At 38.5% G+C, this 15659-nt stretch overlaps 1 protein-coding gene across 1 annotated transcript in view; it reads right to left on the reverse strand.

Moving 5' to 3' along the window:
* Window positions 1-15659, reverse strand: part of ACADSB (acyl-CoA dehydrogenase short/branched chain) — a gene marked incomplete in the record, with an annotated part of 895069 nt that overhangs the window by 685575 nt on the left and 193835 nt on the right. The window contains 1 exon segment of the mRNA XM_044056031.1: window positions 2676-2882. Within this exon segment, the coding sequence (XP_043911966.1) occupies window positions 2676-2882 (207 nt within the window).

Genomic DNA, 15659 nt, shown 5'->3' on the forward strand with positions numbered 1-15659 from the left:
TTCTTGAAAAAAAAAAATCCTAAATTAGGAAGCAAAGAAGCGGCTTCAGTTCTACTCTTACTTATCCTTATTAAACCTAGTTTTAACCATGGCCAACATTATGATGCCAACAAAAAGAAAGTACAGACATGTGCTTTCTTAAACTCTATGGGATACTGTTTAAACCTGCTGTATATGCATTTTGTTTCACGATGTAATTAATTACACACTATTAATATAATACAGCTTAAAGGTAGGAACACATGCAAAACAGAATAAAGCAAACAGATGCTATAGCTGTGGTATACTTCACAAAACTATTACAAGTCTTTTTGCAGGGGTCTATGTCCTCCATACCATTGCTAACTAAATACACTAACTCTGCAGTAATGCTGCCTTAGAAACGGAGGGATTATTTGGTTTTCAAGTAGAACCAACTAATCCCTTTACCCTGAGGTAATCAGAACTTTCAGGTAGTAAAATTTTATTTAGTAGGATGGAAACCCTACAGTGGTAGAGTACACAGGAATGTAGTTTTTGGAAAAATAAACACATACAGCAATGCAACTTTCTAGTTCTAAAAATGGATTTTTTTATTCTGCTTCTTTTTATTTCATTATTCTTAAAAGCTATTTTGGTCTGTACCAGTAATCTGTCCACAAAATCCAACTATTATGACCAAGAAAATTGTTTGACATTCTAGATATGGTTTTAGAATCCATGGAATAGCCATGTTATGAATCACAGACATTTTTTTCTGAAACCTACAATTAAATTAAATTGCATTCACTTTCTACTACTCTGAAGAACTGACTAAAGTGGAAGCTGAAGAGGTACTTCAGCAGAAATTGTTTTAGCTGTACTAGGCTTACTACTCACATAAGCTGTAGTAGGGGTGGGAGTTGTGATAGGATTTACTCCTGACAGGCCAGGTTTGATATCAACGGTGACGTCCGAGGGACTCTAGCTTTCAGAACACAAGAGAGTAAATCAGCAGCACACCAGAATAACACTTAGATCTGCCAAGTATTATTTTTACTACATAACTGAAAGTTAGTTAGTAAGCATATGTACTAGTATCAAGTAACAATCACATGAAAGGGAACAAAAATACTTTTTTATTCAGTACTTAATTGGTAGCTCAAGAACTAGATAAATATTTTTTTCAAATAGAATTTTTCTGATGTTTCATTTTTAATAACTCTCAGCGGTTGTCTACAGATGCACGAAGATGAAGCCTACATTTGCTGGCTTGTGTCTCAGTTTGCTACTTAACATTCAAGAAGGAGTTACACTGAAATAACATCCCTACTGGAATGCTCAGTAGCATTTCTGATCTGCTTTGTGAGATTTATAGCTGTGCATTGTACATATAAATAAAATGCAGACTTTTGTACTACTCTGATTTAAAACGATACATACACACACACACACACACACACACACACACACACACACACACACACACACACAGTCTCTAGAAATCAGATTTTCTTATTAAGTCTGACAACTTAATACACAGTTAAGACATGCATACAATTTCAACTAGTATACTAAGGAAGTCGGAATAGGCACTGTCCAAAAAGAACAAGTTATGCTATGCAGAAAGTTAGGGAAATTGATAAAGAACTATATAGACATTGCATCAAGATTATAGAAACTTATACATTATGACTGTTATGAGAAGTGATAATGTCTTTACAGATTTTATAAAGTTAGCAAAAAAAAGTGTAAAAAAAGTATATGAGCAAGCAAAAGATACAAAGTAAAGAAATACAAGTTTAAATACTTATCTGCAGATAGTATATGATCCTTGACAAATTCTGTAGTCACCTTAAGTATGGTTAAAATGTTGCAATGAACCTTTATTTGTGTTAAAAAAAATCAAACACCCTTTTAAAGATATATGCAACATAACCAATGGTGCTTGACACTGGAATGAAAAATCTCATTAAAGGGAACTTTTTCACAGTAGCACTGCCTATGAATTAAATTTACACAGGAGTTGACCAGCATGCTAAGAAAAGGACGGAAGGCAAAAGATATGAAAAATTTGAAAAACAGGTAAAATTTACAGAAACGCACAATCTTTGGGATCTGTCTTACTAAGCATTCTCAAACTGCACAACCTTTTTATGGAAAGGTTAAACTGTAATTACTTGGTACTGAAGTAGGTCATGTTATAGTGGATTATTAATAAAATGTAGGTCGTTACTTGCTGCAATAGGAATAATTTCCCTAGTCATTATGCGCATTACCTCACGTCTCCCCTGAAAAGAGGCCATTGGCCTGGCAGGACTAATCTGGTCAACAAAGTCCAAATAAATAAATAAATTAATTAAATAAATAAGTATTGAAAGATACTTGTTCCATATACTGTATCACTGCTTACATTCACTTCAAGTCACTGCACAGGAAGTAATGCCACAATGTGCAAGGGACTGGAAAGTGCTAACTAAAGAAGCAGTATTCATAAGAATGCAGTGATCATTCTAAATCATTCCCATTTCCACTAGTTCAGACTTTTAAACATAGCTTGAAAAAGTGTTTTACCAAATTAAGCAACACAATGAAAGATCAAGGAAAAGAGAAATTAACCAATATAATGAAGATTTTCAAAGTTATGCTACAAAATGACAAGATTCAAAACACATTCTTGGTGTTACATTTTAGAGATATGACCTCTGTCAACTCACCATGTTTGTTGCCAGTCTTGGAAGGTATTTCTTCTTTTGCTCTTCACTCCCACACCTTCGAAATAAGGTATTGATCAAAGTGTTCTGAAGATCACAAAACAAACCTATTCCTGGATCAACCTTTGATAGTTCTTCAATTGCCAAAATGGAGGAAAAAAAAGAGGAACCAGTTCCGCCATATTCTTCTTCTACCTCAATAGCCATCAACTGATAAAAAACAAAGCAGCAGTAAATTAAACACTAAGCTGCTAACATTCAAGAAAACATGGCCAATATGTATACAAAATAAGAACCATTGAGAAACAAGTAGTACAAAGCCATACAGAGGTTTTACAGCGGTGTCCTCACATGCTTTTATTAGAGCACTGTGAAGGTCACTGAAGAAATGTCATTACTGTTTGTGGGATATGTGACTACCAGATGTGTAACAATAATACTATGAAACAAGACGCTTCTCTCTCTTTCGGCTTTTCCTGGTTAGGGGTCGCCACAGTGGATCACCTTGTCCGCTCATGATTGGCAGAGAGTTTTATGGTGTCGAGTTGCCAGCCTGGTGCCCAACCTTCCACAGAAGGCACACACACGCACGCACTCACTCACTCATGCCTAGAGCCAATTTTAGCGTGTCCAATCCACTTACAGCATGTCTTTGGGAATGTGGGAGGAACTCGGAGGAAACCCACACAACCACAGGGAGGGCATGCAGACTCTGCACACAAGACACTCCAGCCGAAGATCGAACTGGAGAGCCTCTTAACCGTTGCACCACCGCAGCCATCCTCTATGAAACAAGATGCCTACATAGGCTAAATAAACAGAACAGAGACTGTATAAAACAGACATGAAACTGTCTTAAGTCACTTCTTCAATACTTGGGACTTTGATGATTCAAAAGACAGAATATGAAGTTTGACAGCAATGTACATCAAAAAATCACTTCAAAGACCCGATGCATTACCACTGAATGAATATGACTTGAAACTGGAGAAACTACAGATGCTTTTGGGAACAAAACTACCTGCAGGAGGTGCCCATTGGGCTATGGACTGTATGAAAGGATCACTCCAGATGGAATACATTCAGCAGATATTTTAAGTACTTACTACAGTTTAATATGCACCTGTGTTTTAATTGCTGAATTGCATTTATACACTGAAGCCCCATGTTTACCACTAGTGGCTGCAGATGATTTAAAAAGTATTATCAAAGAAACTTAACATCTTTCCTACAAAAACAGACACAAAGCTGAAAATAACATGATATAAATGCACCAAACCAGGGATGATTCTGTAATACTGTACCAGATGTACAAAATGTAAAGGCATTAAATGAACCTCAAAACATCAAAAAGGCTATAATAAAATTAAGAGTGGTAAAATAAAATGTTAAACTGCCCTGGGTACTGTGGCAGCAGCAAAGAGCTTTGCCCCACCCCCAGACTAATTTTATTTATTTACATTTGTTTACCAGGAAATTCCAACTAGACATGGGTCCTTTTTCAGTGGAGGCATGGGGAGAAAAGCTCCACAGAACAATAAATGAGCAGCAAAGTACATGAACAACTGAATACGCATACAATAGCAAATAACACATACTGCAGCAAAGCACAATATGAAACATAGCAATGAACAGATATACCAATATCTAGCTAAAATTTAGAAATAAAGGTAGGATGTATATACAGACAGTACACTAAGCTCAAACGGATACTGTTCTAAACTCATATACTTGAATGTTAAATACAAATATTGCACTAAACTCAAGCAGATATAAATCAGAAACTCTCCATGAAGGTGGAACAAGTTAAAAGAGTTAAAGGGATGGAAGGGAAAGATAGAGAAGTAAGAGAGGAGACTGAGTGAGTAGTATACGTGGTAGTGAGAGGAAGCTAGGTGCAAGTCAGTTGGATATATATTTGGACTTGAGATGAAGTGAGGTAGTTAAGCATGTTATAATAGGTCTGAGAGACTGAGTGAGGAGGGAAGGGGAGGGTAAAGGATGAGCCAGAGCCTGCAGAGGAAGGAATGCAATGATCAGGTGGTGTGAGGCAGGGTGGCTAGGGGAGGGTAGAGGAAGGGGGGGTGGTAAAAGGAGGGTTACTAGTTGGGATTGGTGCATGGACATAACCAGAGACTTTTTAAGTGAGTTTTAGTGCAGTCTTGAAGTGATTGCAAAAAGGCAGTGTGGTTATAGAGGGGGGAGAGATTGTTCCATAATCTGGATATAATGCAGGAGAGTAGTGCTTCTCCCACTGAGTTCTTGGGTTTGGTAACTAGAAGTAGATTTTTGCTGCTGGAGCATAGAGGTCTAGTGGAGTAGTAGGGATGGAGAAGGTTTTGAAGGGAGGGGACTTTAAGAGGATGGTTTACTAACTTGTGGGTGAGAGAGAGTTGATTCAGGTGAAGAAGTTGAGGGTGTTCAAGCTAGTCAAGTTCTCTAAGTGAGATACAGTGGTGGCTGCGATAAGATGCACCAGTGGCAAACTTAGCTATTTTATTGTAGTAAGCCTTGAACTTGTTTAGGTCTGTTTGTCTACGGTAGGCAAGTATAGGAGAGGCGTAGAGTAAAGTGGACATTAGGTGGGAATTGGCAGCAGAAATTCTGGCTGTCTTTCTGTACAATGCACCTTGTTTTTTGTGAACCTTTTTTATGGTAAGAGAAATGTGAGTGTCACATCTCAGATTGTTACCAATCTCAACACCAAGTAGTTTTGGTGTGTCTGTTGGGGAGATGACGGTATTGTCTTTGGCTAGAATATTAAAGTGGAGGATAATTGGGTTAGATTTAGTGGGTTGGAAAATAAGGAGCTCGGTCTTGCTCAAGATGAGTAATAACTGGGCATTACATAGCCAGTTTTCTACAAATGAAAAGGCTTCCTGTGTGATCTTGTGAAGTTATAGCTGGGGCTGAGCAGATGAGGGTGAAGTCATCTGCATAGTGTATAAAAGAAGCACGCTTGGTGGATGTGATTACATCATTGGGGAAGAGTGAGGATAGTAGGGGAACACAAAGTGTTACAAGAAGTCAAGGAGATAGGTCATTATTTCAGACAACTGACTGGTTTCACAGCTACCTAACTGGCTGCCAACAATCAGTAGCCGATTGGCAAAAGGATAGGTTAGTGAGAAGAGAGATTAGTAGCTTGTGTGAGACCATGTCAAAAGCCTTGGATAGATCCAAAAATATAGTAGAGGAGGACATGCCATTATTTTTATGATGATAGATAGCATTAGTGAAAAACAGCAAGGTGGTAGTAGTGCCATGGTATTGCCTGAAGCCATGATGGGTGCTGGAGAGCACTTTATTAGCAAAGAGGTAGTCTAAGATTTGAGAATGGATGCATTTCTCAAGTATCTTGGAAAGAGGAGAAAAGACGGCTATGGGGTAGCAATTGGAAAGTTCAGTGGAGGAGCCACCTTTATGGTGGAGAATGATGTGGAATATCTTCCACAGTGTGGAAAATAATGCATTAACTTTCAGGTCACACTGCCATTAAAGAAAGACTGCAACTCTCTGTTTGTCAAACAGACCATCCCCATTACTCCACTTCTGTGCAGCTTTGATGACAAATGAGTATGCAATAAAGTGCCAGTTCAGAATGTGAACTTTCATAAACTGGCACTGAAGAAATGTACATTCATTAGAACATAACAGAACAACCGAGTGCAGCCTTAAAGTGCTGGTACTATAACACATTTGAATTAGTATGCATATGTGGGTCTATATTAGATCAGCGAACGCTTAAAAAAGCGAACGCTGATTCACTGAACTTAGGTAAGCGAAAGTGGAAAATATCAAAGCAGCAGAAACTCAAATTTTTTCCTAGGGAAAGAATTCGGTTGTCCATTTCTGTTGCTTCGGTATTTTCAGTGTTGTGGTGGAAAGTTACGGATCGGGTTCAGGTTAAGTGTGCGATTGTGTGGATGTTAGTGTTAGGGTGGGTTAGGTGAGTTAGGGTTAGGGCGCGGGTTAGGTATGTGTGCGATTGTGTGGACGTGAGGGTTAGGGTGGGTTAGGTGAGTTAGGGTTAGGGAGCAGGTGAGGTGAGTGTGCAATAGTGACTGACCTTAAGGTTAGGGTTTGGGTTAAGGTAAGTGGATAGTTAGTGGTGTGTGCATAGTTTAGTGTAGGGTTAGGTGTGAGATTTTAGGTGTATGTGTGGACTGCTGTTAGTTTGGTGTGCTTGTGTTGTGTGTATGTGTTTTGGAACAGCAATTTTTTTCCCTAGGAAAACAAATCGCTGTTCTGACAGTTCGAAATTGTAAGCTTTCACTTACCTAAGTTCAATGGATCAGTGTTCGCTGATCTAATATAGACCCGCATATTCAGATGAATGAGAGATTGTCATTTCTCATATCAAGCATTATTCAATGACTGAAGTTCTTACTGTTTTGTTACAATCCAAAAACACAGATGGCTACATTATCATGACAATTTTACCCATCGTACTACTCTCGCTACCAAAGAAAATTGCATAAAGACCCATCTCAACTCTCTGTACACAGAATATGCAAGTCTTTACAGCTACACAGAAAATGTAAGCTTTTACAGCAACAGGCTCCTTACTCCATGGTAGTACATTAATCACACAATTGAAACCAACTTACTGCAGTGTAATGCCACCTACCATGATCATTCACACCACAAAATGTACACCTCTCCTCATTTCATTTTCCAATTTCACTCTACATTCAATGAAAGAATTAAGTTTTTCACCTGCTGAAGTGGCGGAGTTGCATCACACACTTATATTAAACCTTAGAAACTGGGAAAGGTAGTAGTCAGATAATTTTGTTTCTCTTAGTATAGAGTCACCATATTAGATTTAATTAACCTATGCAGAGGACCTTCATGACTCTTTCCACTGCATTATGGTTAGTGTTTACTTTCATTAACTATTCCTGTATTTAAACGTCAATATATTTTAACACAACTCTTTGCAGCTCATAAGTAGTTATTACGCATGAGGAGCCTATCCTAACTTCCTGATTGCCACAGAGCATTGCTTGGTTAAGTGACTTGCTCGGAGTCACAGAGAAGACAAAGGCTGAAGGACTCAAACCTTGTACTACAGGACGCAGTACATTAACACCTCATAGCCTTTTTTTTTTAAATACATTTACTGAATTATCACTTGTGACGTAGGCAAACTTACATTTATATAAAAGTAATCAAACCATATCAACAAGTTCACATTTACAAACATTATATATAACATAGTTATATATTCTATAATCTAAGCAACATTACATAAATTATTCAATTCCTGACATCCCATAAAGCTCATTCCTCTTCCAAAATGCTTCAGCATGTATTGTTCTACAATGTCCATCTTTTTCTATGTAACTTACGCCTATCCTTTTCTAAAGACCCCACTTCCTGTTCTTTTCTCGCTGTTAACAATATTCACTACTTCGAGTATAGTTGGTTTATACTTTGATTTCCATTATCTAATAATTGCTTTTTTGGCATCCACAAGAATTAAACTTACTGGGGACTTACTATGTCAGGGCAATCCAGATCCTGTATCTCAGCTCAAAAAATATTTCCCTAGTTACACACATTTGCTCACCCAGTATTTCTGACAGACATTTTTAAAGTCTGCTATCTCATTACACTCCCAAAATGTATGTTCCCAGTTACCCCCTTCTTCCCCATCACACCTCCCAACATTTGCCATCTACCACAGGGAAAACGTTTTTGGAGTCTGCTTAGATACTTTTATACCACAGGCAAACACTGTGAGAGAAAACTAAATCCTCTAGATTTTGTTGCATATTTAGGAGACAGACATATGTTGTATTATTTCTTTGTGAATTGCATATCTGATCTCGCTTCCCAGTTTTTCCTGACCTCTTCTGATGACTATAGTTATTGTGCAATATTTTATAAGCCCTACTAATTACCTCCTTGTTAGCAAAAGCCTCTGTTTTAGATTCAACTGAAGACTCAACCAGTGCAGGGCTTTCATTTAGGATCCTCCGTCCCCTTCTCTGTCAATACTCGGATATCAGTCCCTGATAGGCACGGCTATCACTAGCCTGCAATCCAAATGTCTTCTTGGCTTCTTCCCAAATTATTACCTTTCCTTCTCTAATTATTTGTTCCCAATATCTTGGTTCTTTTGCCATCTTCTTCTAGTAATTTCCATCATCCTATTCTCTACTCTTGGTACCCCTAATTGCAGTGATCCCTAAAGGGAGATTCTCCTTTTTCCATTCCCATGATAACTTAGTTCTTAATATACTTTCCACTACTTCATTTACGTAATATTCTGTATGACTATTATTCTCCTTAAGGATCTGTGTCCAAAATCCCATTCTTTTCTCATTTCTTGAATAACCCCATGGTACACCATCATTATTTTCCACTTTAAATTGTAGCTTTTTGCTAGTGTTGCCTTAACTGCGTAGCTCTAAAATATCCATTCAAATCATGCAATCCTAAACGTCCTTGTTCTTCTGGAAGGATCAACTTATCCTAATTAAGTCTTCCCCTCCCCTCCCAAACAGGGTCCTTCACATCTTTACTAATTACTTGTCCACAACTTCTTCTCTGGCAAGAGCTTTCAGTTTCTCACTTTTTGTATTAACTTTTGTTTAGTCTCTTCCCACATATCTTTAGCTGCTATAACAGAATCCTTTTTGAGCCATATTATTAATACTTAATTTTATCATGTCCCCATAAAATAAGTGTATTGTGGACCAATTCGCGTTTGGGTACACAGTTTACAGCTATAGCCCTTGTTTTATCTTCATTAATTTTATATCCTGAAAAAACTGGAACTGCTTCAGAATATTCCACAATACTGAGATGTCCTTTTCTGGTTTCATAAGGTACAAAATAATATCTGCAAATAATAGCAACTTTTCTTGAACACCATGCCATCTGAGTCCCTTGTTTTCTTTGCCAATGATCTTAAATACACTATAACAAAAGGTAAAGAGGACACCTCTGCCTGGTTCATCTGGTCAAACACAACTTACAACAGAGGGACCTACCCACTTTGATTTTTGCCTCAGATCCTTCATATATCTTTCTAATTAACCTTATTATTGTGTTGGGAAATGCAAATGCTTCCATTGTCCTACTCAAATTTCAGCTTACTCTGCTGAATGCTTTCTATGCATCAAGACACACCAACAGCAGTGGTATTTTCTGATATTCCATTTCCCTCTAGATCATCACTGTTCTACTAATGTTGTCAAATGTTCGCCTCCCTTCCACAAAACCACCCTTATCCATATCTATCAATTTTGACATTACCTTTGCCATTCTTTTAGCCATTATAGACATAAATACTTTACAATCATGGTTTAAAATTAAAATCTGCCTATATGAAACTGGATCAGATGTGTCTTTACCATCTTTGGTATTACAGCCACCACAGCTTTTTTTCAGGCTGTTGGTACCTCCCTCCTTTTAAAATACCGTTAAACAAATCTCGCAAAATCTTTATCACTTTCTTCCATCCTAACTTCCAAATTTCCACCAGAATACCATCTATTTCTGGAGACTTTCCTGTAGATTGGTTATATATCACCATTTTTAACTCATCTCCTATCTTAACTTTTAGTTGTTGAACCTCATCTACCTTGGCATATTTAAGTCTTCCATAAATATTTCCCTTTGTGCTTTTTCTTGATTTCTATACATCTCTGTTTTCTACAAGTTTTCATAAAATTTCCAAAATATCTCTAAAATCTCTACAGGTTCTTTGGTTATTTTTCTTGTTATAGGCTCCTTAAGTTTGGCAACAACCATTTCTACTTTATTGTTGCCTAGGTCATTGTGACAAAAGTTTTTGTGCTCTGGAGTTATCAAAAAACATACCCTTAACAGCAATCTTTATAAAGTCATGCATATTATCCTGGTATTCCCTTATTTTCTCATCAGCATTCTACTAATATACTGCCTGTTGTTCTATGAGGTTCCCCTTATTTTGTAATGCATTAACCTCTGACAGCCCCTTTAAATAATTCTCATTACTTCTTAACCAGATCTATTTTCTTTTATTTAACTTCGCTTAACTTCTGGATAATTTCATCTACCCGTTCCTTACATGCCTCTCCTTTTAAAAGGTAGGTGGGGAAGTGCTACCTGCATTTTTATGTTAGTAATTATTGGTGCATGATCTGACATAGTTACTGGATGTGTATCAAAGTTCTGAATTAAATGGACATGTTCCTGTGAAATATAACTTCTGTCAAGTCTAGCGCAGGTGTTGTACATTGGGGAATAAATAAATTCTCATCTTTCATACCAAATATTTTCATTAATTACTTCAGAAATCTACCGTTTTGTTATATTTTCCCTTCCAGGCCCCCCCCAAATACATCCCCATTGTTGCAAATCAAATTTCAATCCCCTCCTATAAGTAATATCCGCTGCTGAAACCAGATTATTTCTCCCAAAAGTGTTTTAAGCTTCAAAATAGCAGTTTCAAGTGGAATACAAACATATGCTAGTGTAATCCTCATCCCTTGTCAGTAGCCCCTTACTATAAGCAATCTGCCAATATCTTTTTTCCTCTTCTGTCACTACTGGAGCTCCTCTAGCAATTAATACAAATACTCCTCCTTGTCTTTGCCTCTGATATTCTATAGAATATCCATCCTGAATTCCTTTTTCAAATTCACACACTTGGTTCTTTCCAAATGTGTCTGCTGTAGCACTAATATTTGCACAATGCATTTTGTAATATAGGTAAATATTCTTTCATTTTTGTCTATACTGTGAGACCATTCACATTCCAAAATAACACGGAAAGCGTTGCCATTATGTTAAGAAGTCATTATTCCCGCCTATTATATAGAACAGCATTTTTAAATATCTTTTCCAGCTTTTATTATACATAGGATCATAGGAGGTTACTAGGCTAATGGCCATAGGGCCTTTACAAACATAGCCAAGAGTTTACCCCCAGAAAAGAAACCTCAGTCAGCACCTGTCAATGAGGGACACAGGTGGGATCCCTGGGACAAATCTGGGGTTTCCCATCCACTCATCAAGGTTGCACTTGAAGAGGGTCAGTGAGGTACTCTGTTTGATGTGTACGGCAAGTCTATTCCTCACCACAGGTTGTGTGCTTAGGGAGTTGCCACTGATATGGTAATCCATAGGGGCCATGATTTTGCCAAATGGCATGATTTTTTTTTGCATTTAGCTTAAGGCCATGACTTTAGCACCAGTTGTGTTGCTGTCAGACTCTCTTGCAGTACATTAACATCATTTGAGGAGTCAGTGACAGTCAGTGACAGTACCCAACTTACAGTGGTCTGCAAACTTGGTCAGCCACAGGCCTTTTGTCTTTGCCTCAGCCTCAGAGAAGTAGATGCCAAACAGCAGGGGTCCCAGGACAGCTCCCTGGGGAACATCACTAGTGACAGGTCTGCTGTCGAGGTAGAGGCACCTATTCTGACCTCGTGGGTCCTATCAGTGAGCCAGTTCGCCACCCACCTGATGAGGTGGGGAATTTATGCCAAGTTGTGCTAGCTTTTCGATGATGTCTGAGTGGGGGATTGTGTCAAAAGTCTTGGCCATTTCAAAGTAAGCTGTATGTACGGACTCTTACCCAGTGCCTTGGTGACCATCTCAAAGACGTCCGCCAAGTTCAACAAGCAATTCTGCACTTGAATCTGAAATGGGTAGGGTTAAATGCCTATGTCCTTGTTTATGAGATCCATAATAATATGCTCCATGGCTTTACAAATCAGACTCATCAAGCTAATGGGGTGATAGTTTCCAGGGTGAGTAGTGGCACCACCTTTGTGCAAAGGGAAGACAATGGCAGTTGTCCACTCTGCTGGAATAAAGCCTGTACTTAGGCTGTGGTTGAACAAGGTGCTCAATGGTGAAGCTAGTTCTTGCTGGAGATGGTGCAGAATACAGCCTGGGATACAACCTAGTCCCATGAAAGCGGTGTTCTTTTTCTTGGATAGGGCCTTTAACACTTGATCTACAGAGATGTGAGGTACAGGACAAGTATCACTGATGCTGAATGGGCCTTTGAGTTAGCAGGTTGGCAAAGTCAACAGGATCACTGTAAGTGATACCATTAAATACGAATTCAAAACAAACCTGGGTTTTGCCATGGAGGTTCCTGACGTAACTGAAGAAGCCTTTGTGGTTTCTGTTTGTTTTGGAGGATAGTTTCAATTCAAAATTGGCTTTGGAGGTTTCCACTAGTGATCTAATTTGCTTGTTGAGGCTAAGGAGGGAGCTTTCCCGATTTGGAATTAGTTTATTGTTACCTTTGGACAACAGTTTATTCCTTTTGTTGTAAAGCCTGTTGATACAGGATGACCACCAGATAGGTTTGCGTTTCCTTGAGGTGCAGGTTTTAGTTTTGTTGGGTATTGTTGAGTCCATGCAGTTGTACAAGTGTTTGTAAACTGCACTGGCGTAGTGTTCAGCATAGTTGTCTGCATCCTCTGAGGGGGCTGTGGTGGGAAGCTACTGAGCTACTGACACCCTCCCTTAGGAGGTTGTAGTCAGCTTTTGAGAAGTTTTTTAGCCTGGTTATAGCTGGGGGGGGGGGGGGCAGAAATGTTGAATTAGACACGAGACAGACCAATGATCTGATCTCACCAGGGATGAACATACTATGGGAGCGGTGCAGTGGTCACCCATGTTAGTGAGAACCAAGTCTAGAATGGTATCGCCCCTTGTGAGGGATGAGACGAGATGGTCTAGTGCATTAGACCTGATGAAGTCAAGGAAATCATTGGGTGAGTGCATTAGTGCTGGAATAGTTCACCCAGTCTATGGTGGGTTAGTTGAAGTCACAAAGGATCAGGGTGTTAGGGGGTACCTTGATGGAGTCAAGTAGGTTCAGGTAGACGTAGTGTGGATCCTGAGTCATGGAGGGAGGGGGTCTATAGCTGGCTATAACTTGGATGGGTGTCTTGCCAATGGTCAGTTGCACCTGAAGTACTTCCAGTGGGTCATGATGGCAAACCAGCATGGAGGTGTGCCTGTCCTTAATGAAGATAGAGACTCCACCACCCTTAGTCTTCCAAACATCATTTTGGGGTCAGAATGTGTGGAATGAAGTATAGCCTGGTTAAGCAGGGGTGCTCTCTGCAGCCCTGAACCAAGTTTCTATGACCGCACAGATGTTGGCATCTTGCAGTGCGAGGAGAGCCTCCAGTGAGTGCATTTTCAGGTTAAGGCTCCAAGTGTTAAGCAGCATGACCTTCAATTTGCGTTTTGACATATATCCATTAAATACATTTTTCTTCTTATCAACATCCAAACCTATGAGACGTTTTACCAGACTTTTTTTTTAATAAAAACTCTCAAACAAAACATACCCCAGAACACCCCCACAACCTGTTAACTTAATAGAGACACACATAACTATGTACATCTTCAAATAATGAAGTTTAAACCTCCTAATAGGAACATATGTGCCAAACAGACAGCTGTTAACACGGCCCTAATTAACCTGAAATTGGGTTTATCTATGCTAAGAGTGGTGTCTTTTCTTTATCTTTAACCCCCCCATGTGAAAACAACTTGCATACTTTCATGAATCATTAACTTTTTGCCTTGAAGAAATCAGTGTTTTGACTTTTATTGCCCTATTATCAGCTTGTCTCCATGGAAAAGTAAGAGAAAAAAAAGAAAATGTAGTCCACTGTTGCACCCTGAAAGTCAAGCTGCAACATTTATTGTTAAAGGAAAACATTTCCTTATAGTTGGAGTTCTCATATTTACTTGTTTCTACTTAATATTTGTTATTAGATTAAGCAAAGGGTCTTAATCCAGACATTCAGCTATGCAAAAGCAAGATAAAACATATTAACTCTACATATATTATATGTGTACTTTTAAACTTCACCCCCACCTCAACAACCCAACATTACAGCTTAATAACTTAAACATGCTTTTGTTTAGCTTTTCTCCTTTTGCACTATAATGCCTACATTTCTTGATACAAAAATAAATAAATAAACAAATAAATAAAAACAAAGAAAACATGAAGAAGAAAAATAAAACATTTGTTTATTTCTATAACTTTATGACATAGATTTCATAGGTTTAAAGGTACACACTAAGCTATTAGTCTGCAGACTATTACTAGTCTAGTCCATAAGAGGTTAGAATCAAACTGTGTACCTGGTATCTGTGAGGTTAATACATTAATCATTATGCCAACCCTCCCCCAAAATAAGTATGTTAGGTACCTATAGCATCACAAGTTCATAGATTATTAATAGTCTTAAGTGCTTTTGTAGGACATTTTAAGCCTAGCTAATTGCTCCATTTGAGAATCAAACCTTGCACTATGCCATACTCCAAACTCTAAAATTTCTGTTAACATTTAAATTAAATTAAATAGTTCAACTGTGTGTAGTGAATAAAATGTATGTGGAAGACCGTGCACAAAGTTGAGGGTAATGGCTGAGATATCTTATCAATGTTGTGTGGAAGTACGTCCTGACAAGCAAACTGAAGCACCGGTCCTCATTTTCATAATGGGGAATAGAAATGTGCGTGTTCCAGCTACTGAGGTAGCAAACTCCTGAGCTTCTCTGGAAAAGTAAATGCCACACAGTGGAGAATGAAACTGTATCCAAGAACTAACCACCCGGTTCACATAAGAGCAGATTCCATCCTGGTCATGGAACAACAGATCAGCTCTTTGTCCTTGCATGCACATTACAGGAGTTATGGGAGTTTGGCAATTCTATGTGCGTTTTGTGGACTAGTCAGAAAGTACACCATTGTGTACACTAGAATGTCTTGTTGGAAGCACTAGAACAGTAAGGGATTAAAGGACCACTGCAGCATGCCATTTGGTCCCTATATTTAAAGAGTGGTAACGCCAACAATGCAGACAGAATTAAGTGAAAAACATTCAATGTGAGTACAGGACTCTGCCAGGGGAGCACTTTATCTGCTTGTCCTACGTCATAATATCACTGGGCAGACAGGAACTGGAAAGTGTCTAATTTAAGGACATGAGAATGGCATCTA

The sequence above is a fragment of the Protopterus annectens genome, chromosome 14.part0 (assembly GCF_019279795.1).
Source record: "Protopterus annectens isolate FY-2018-M chromosome 14.part0, PAN1.0, whole genome shotgun sequence".
Taxonomy (NCBI): Eukaryota; Metazoa; Chordata; order Ceratodontiformes; family Protopteridae; genus Protopterus; species Protopterus annectens.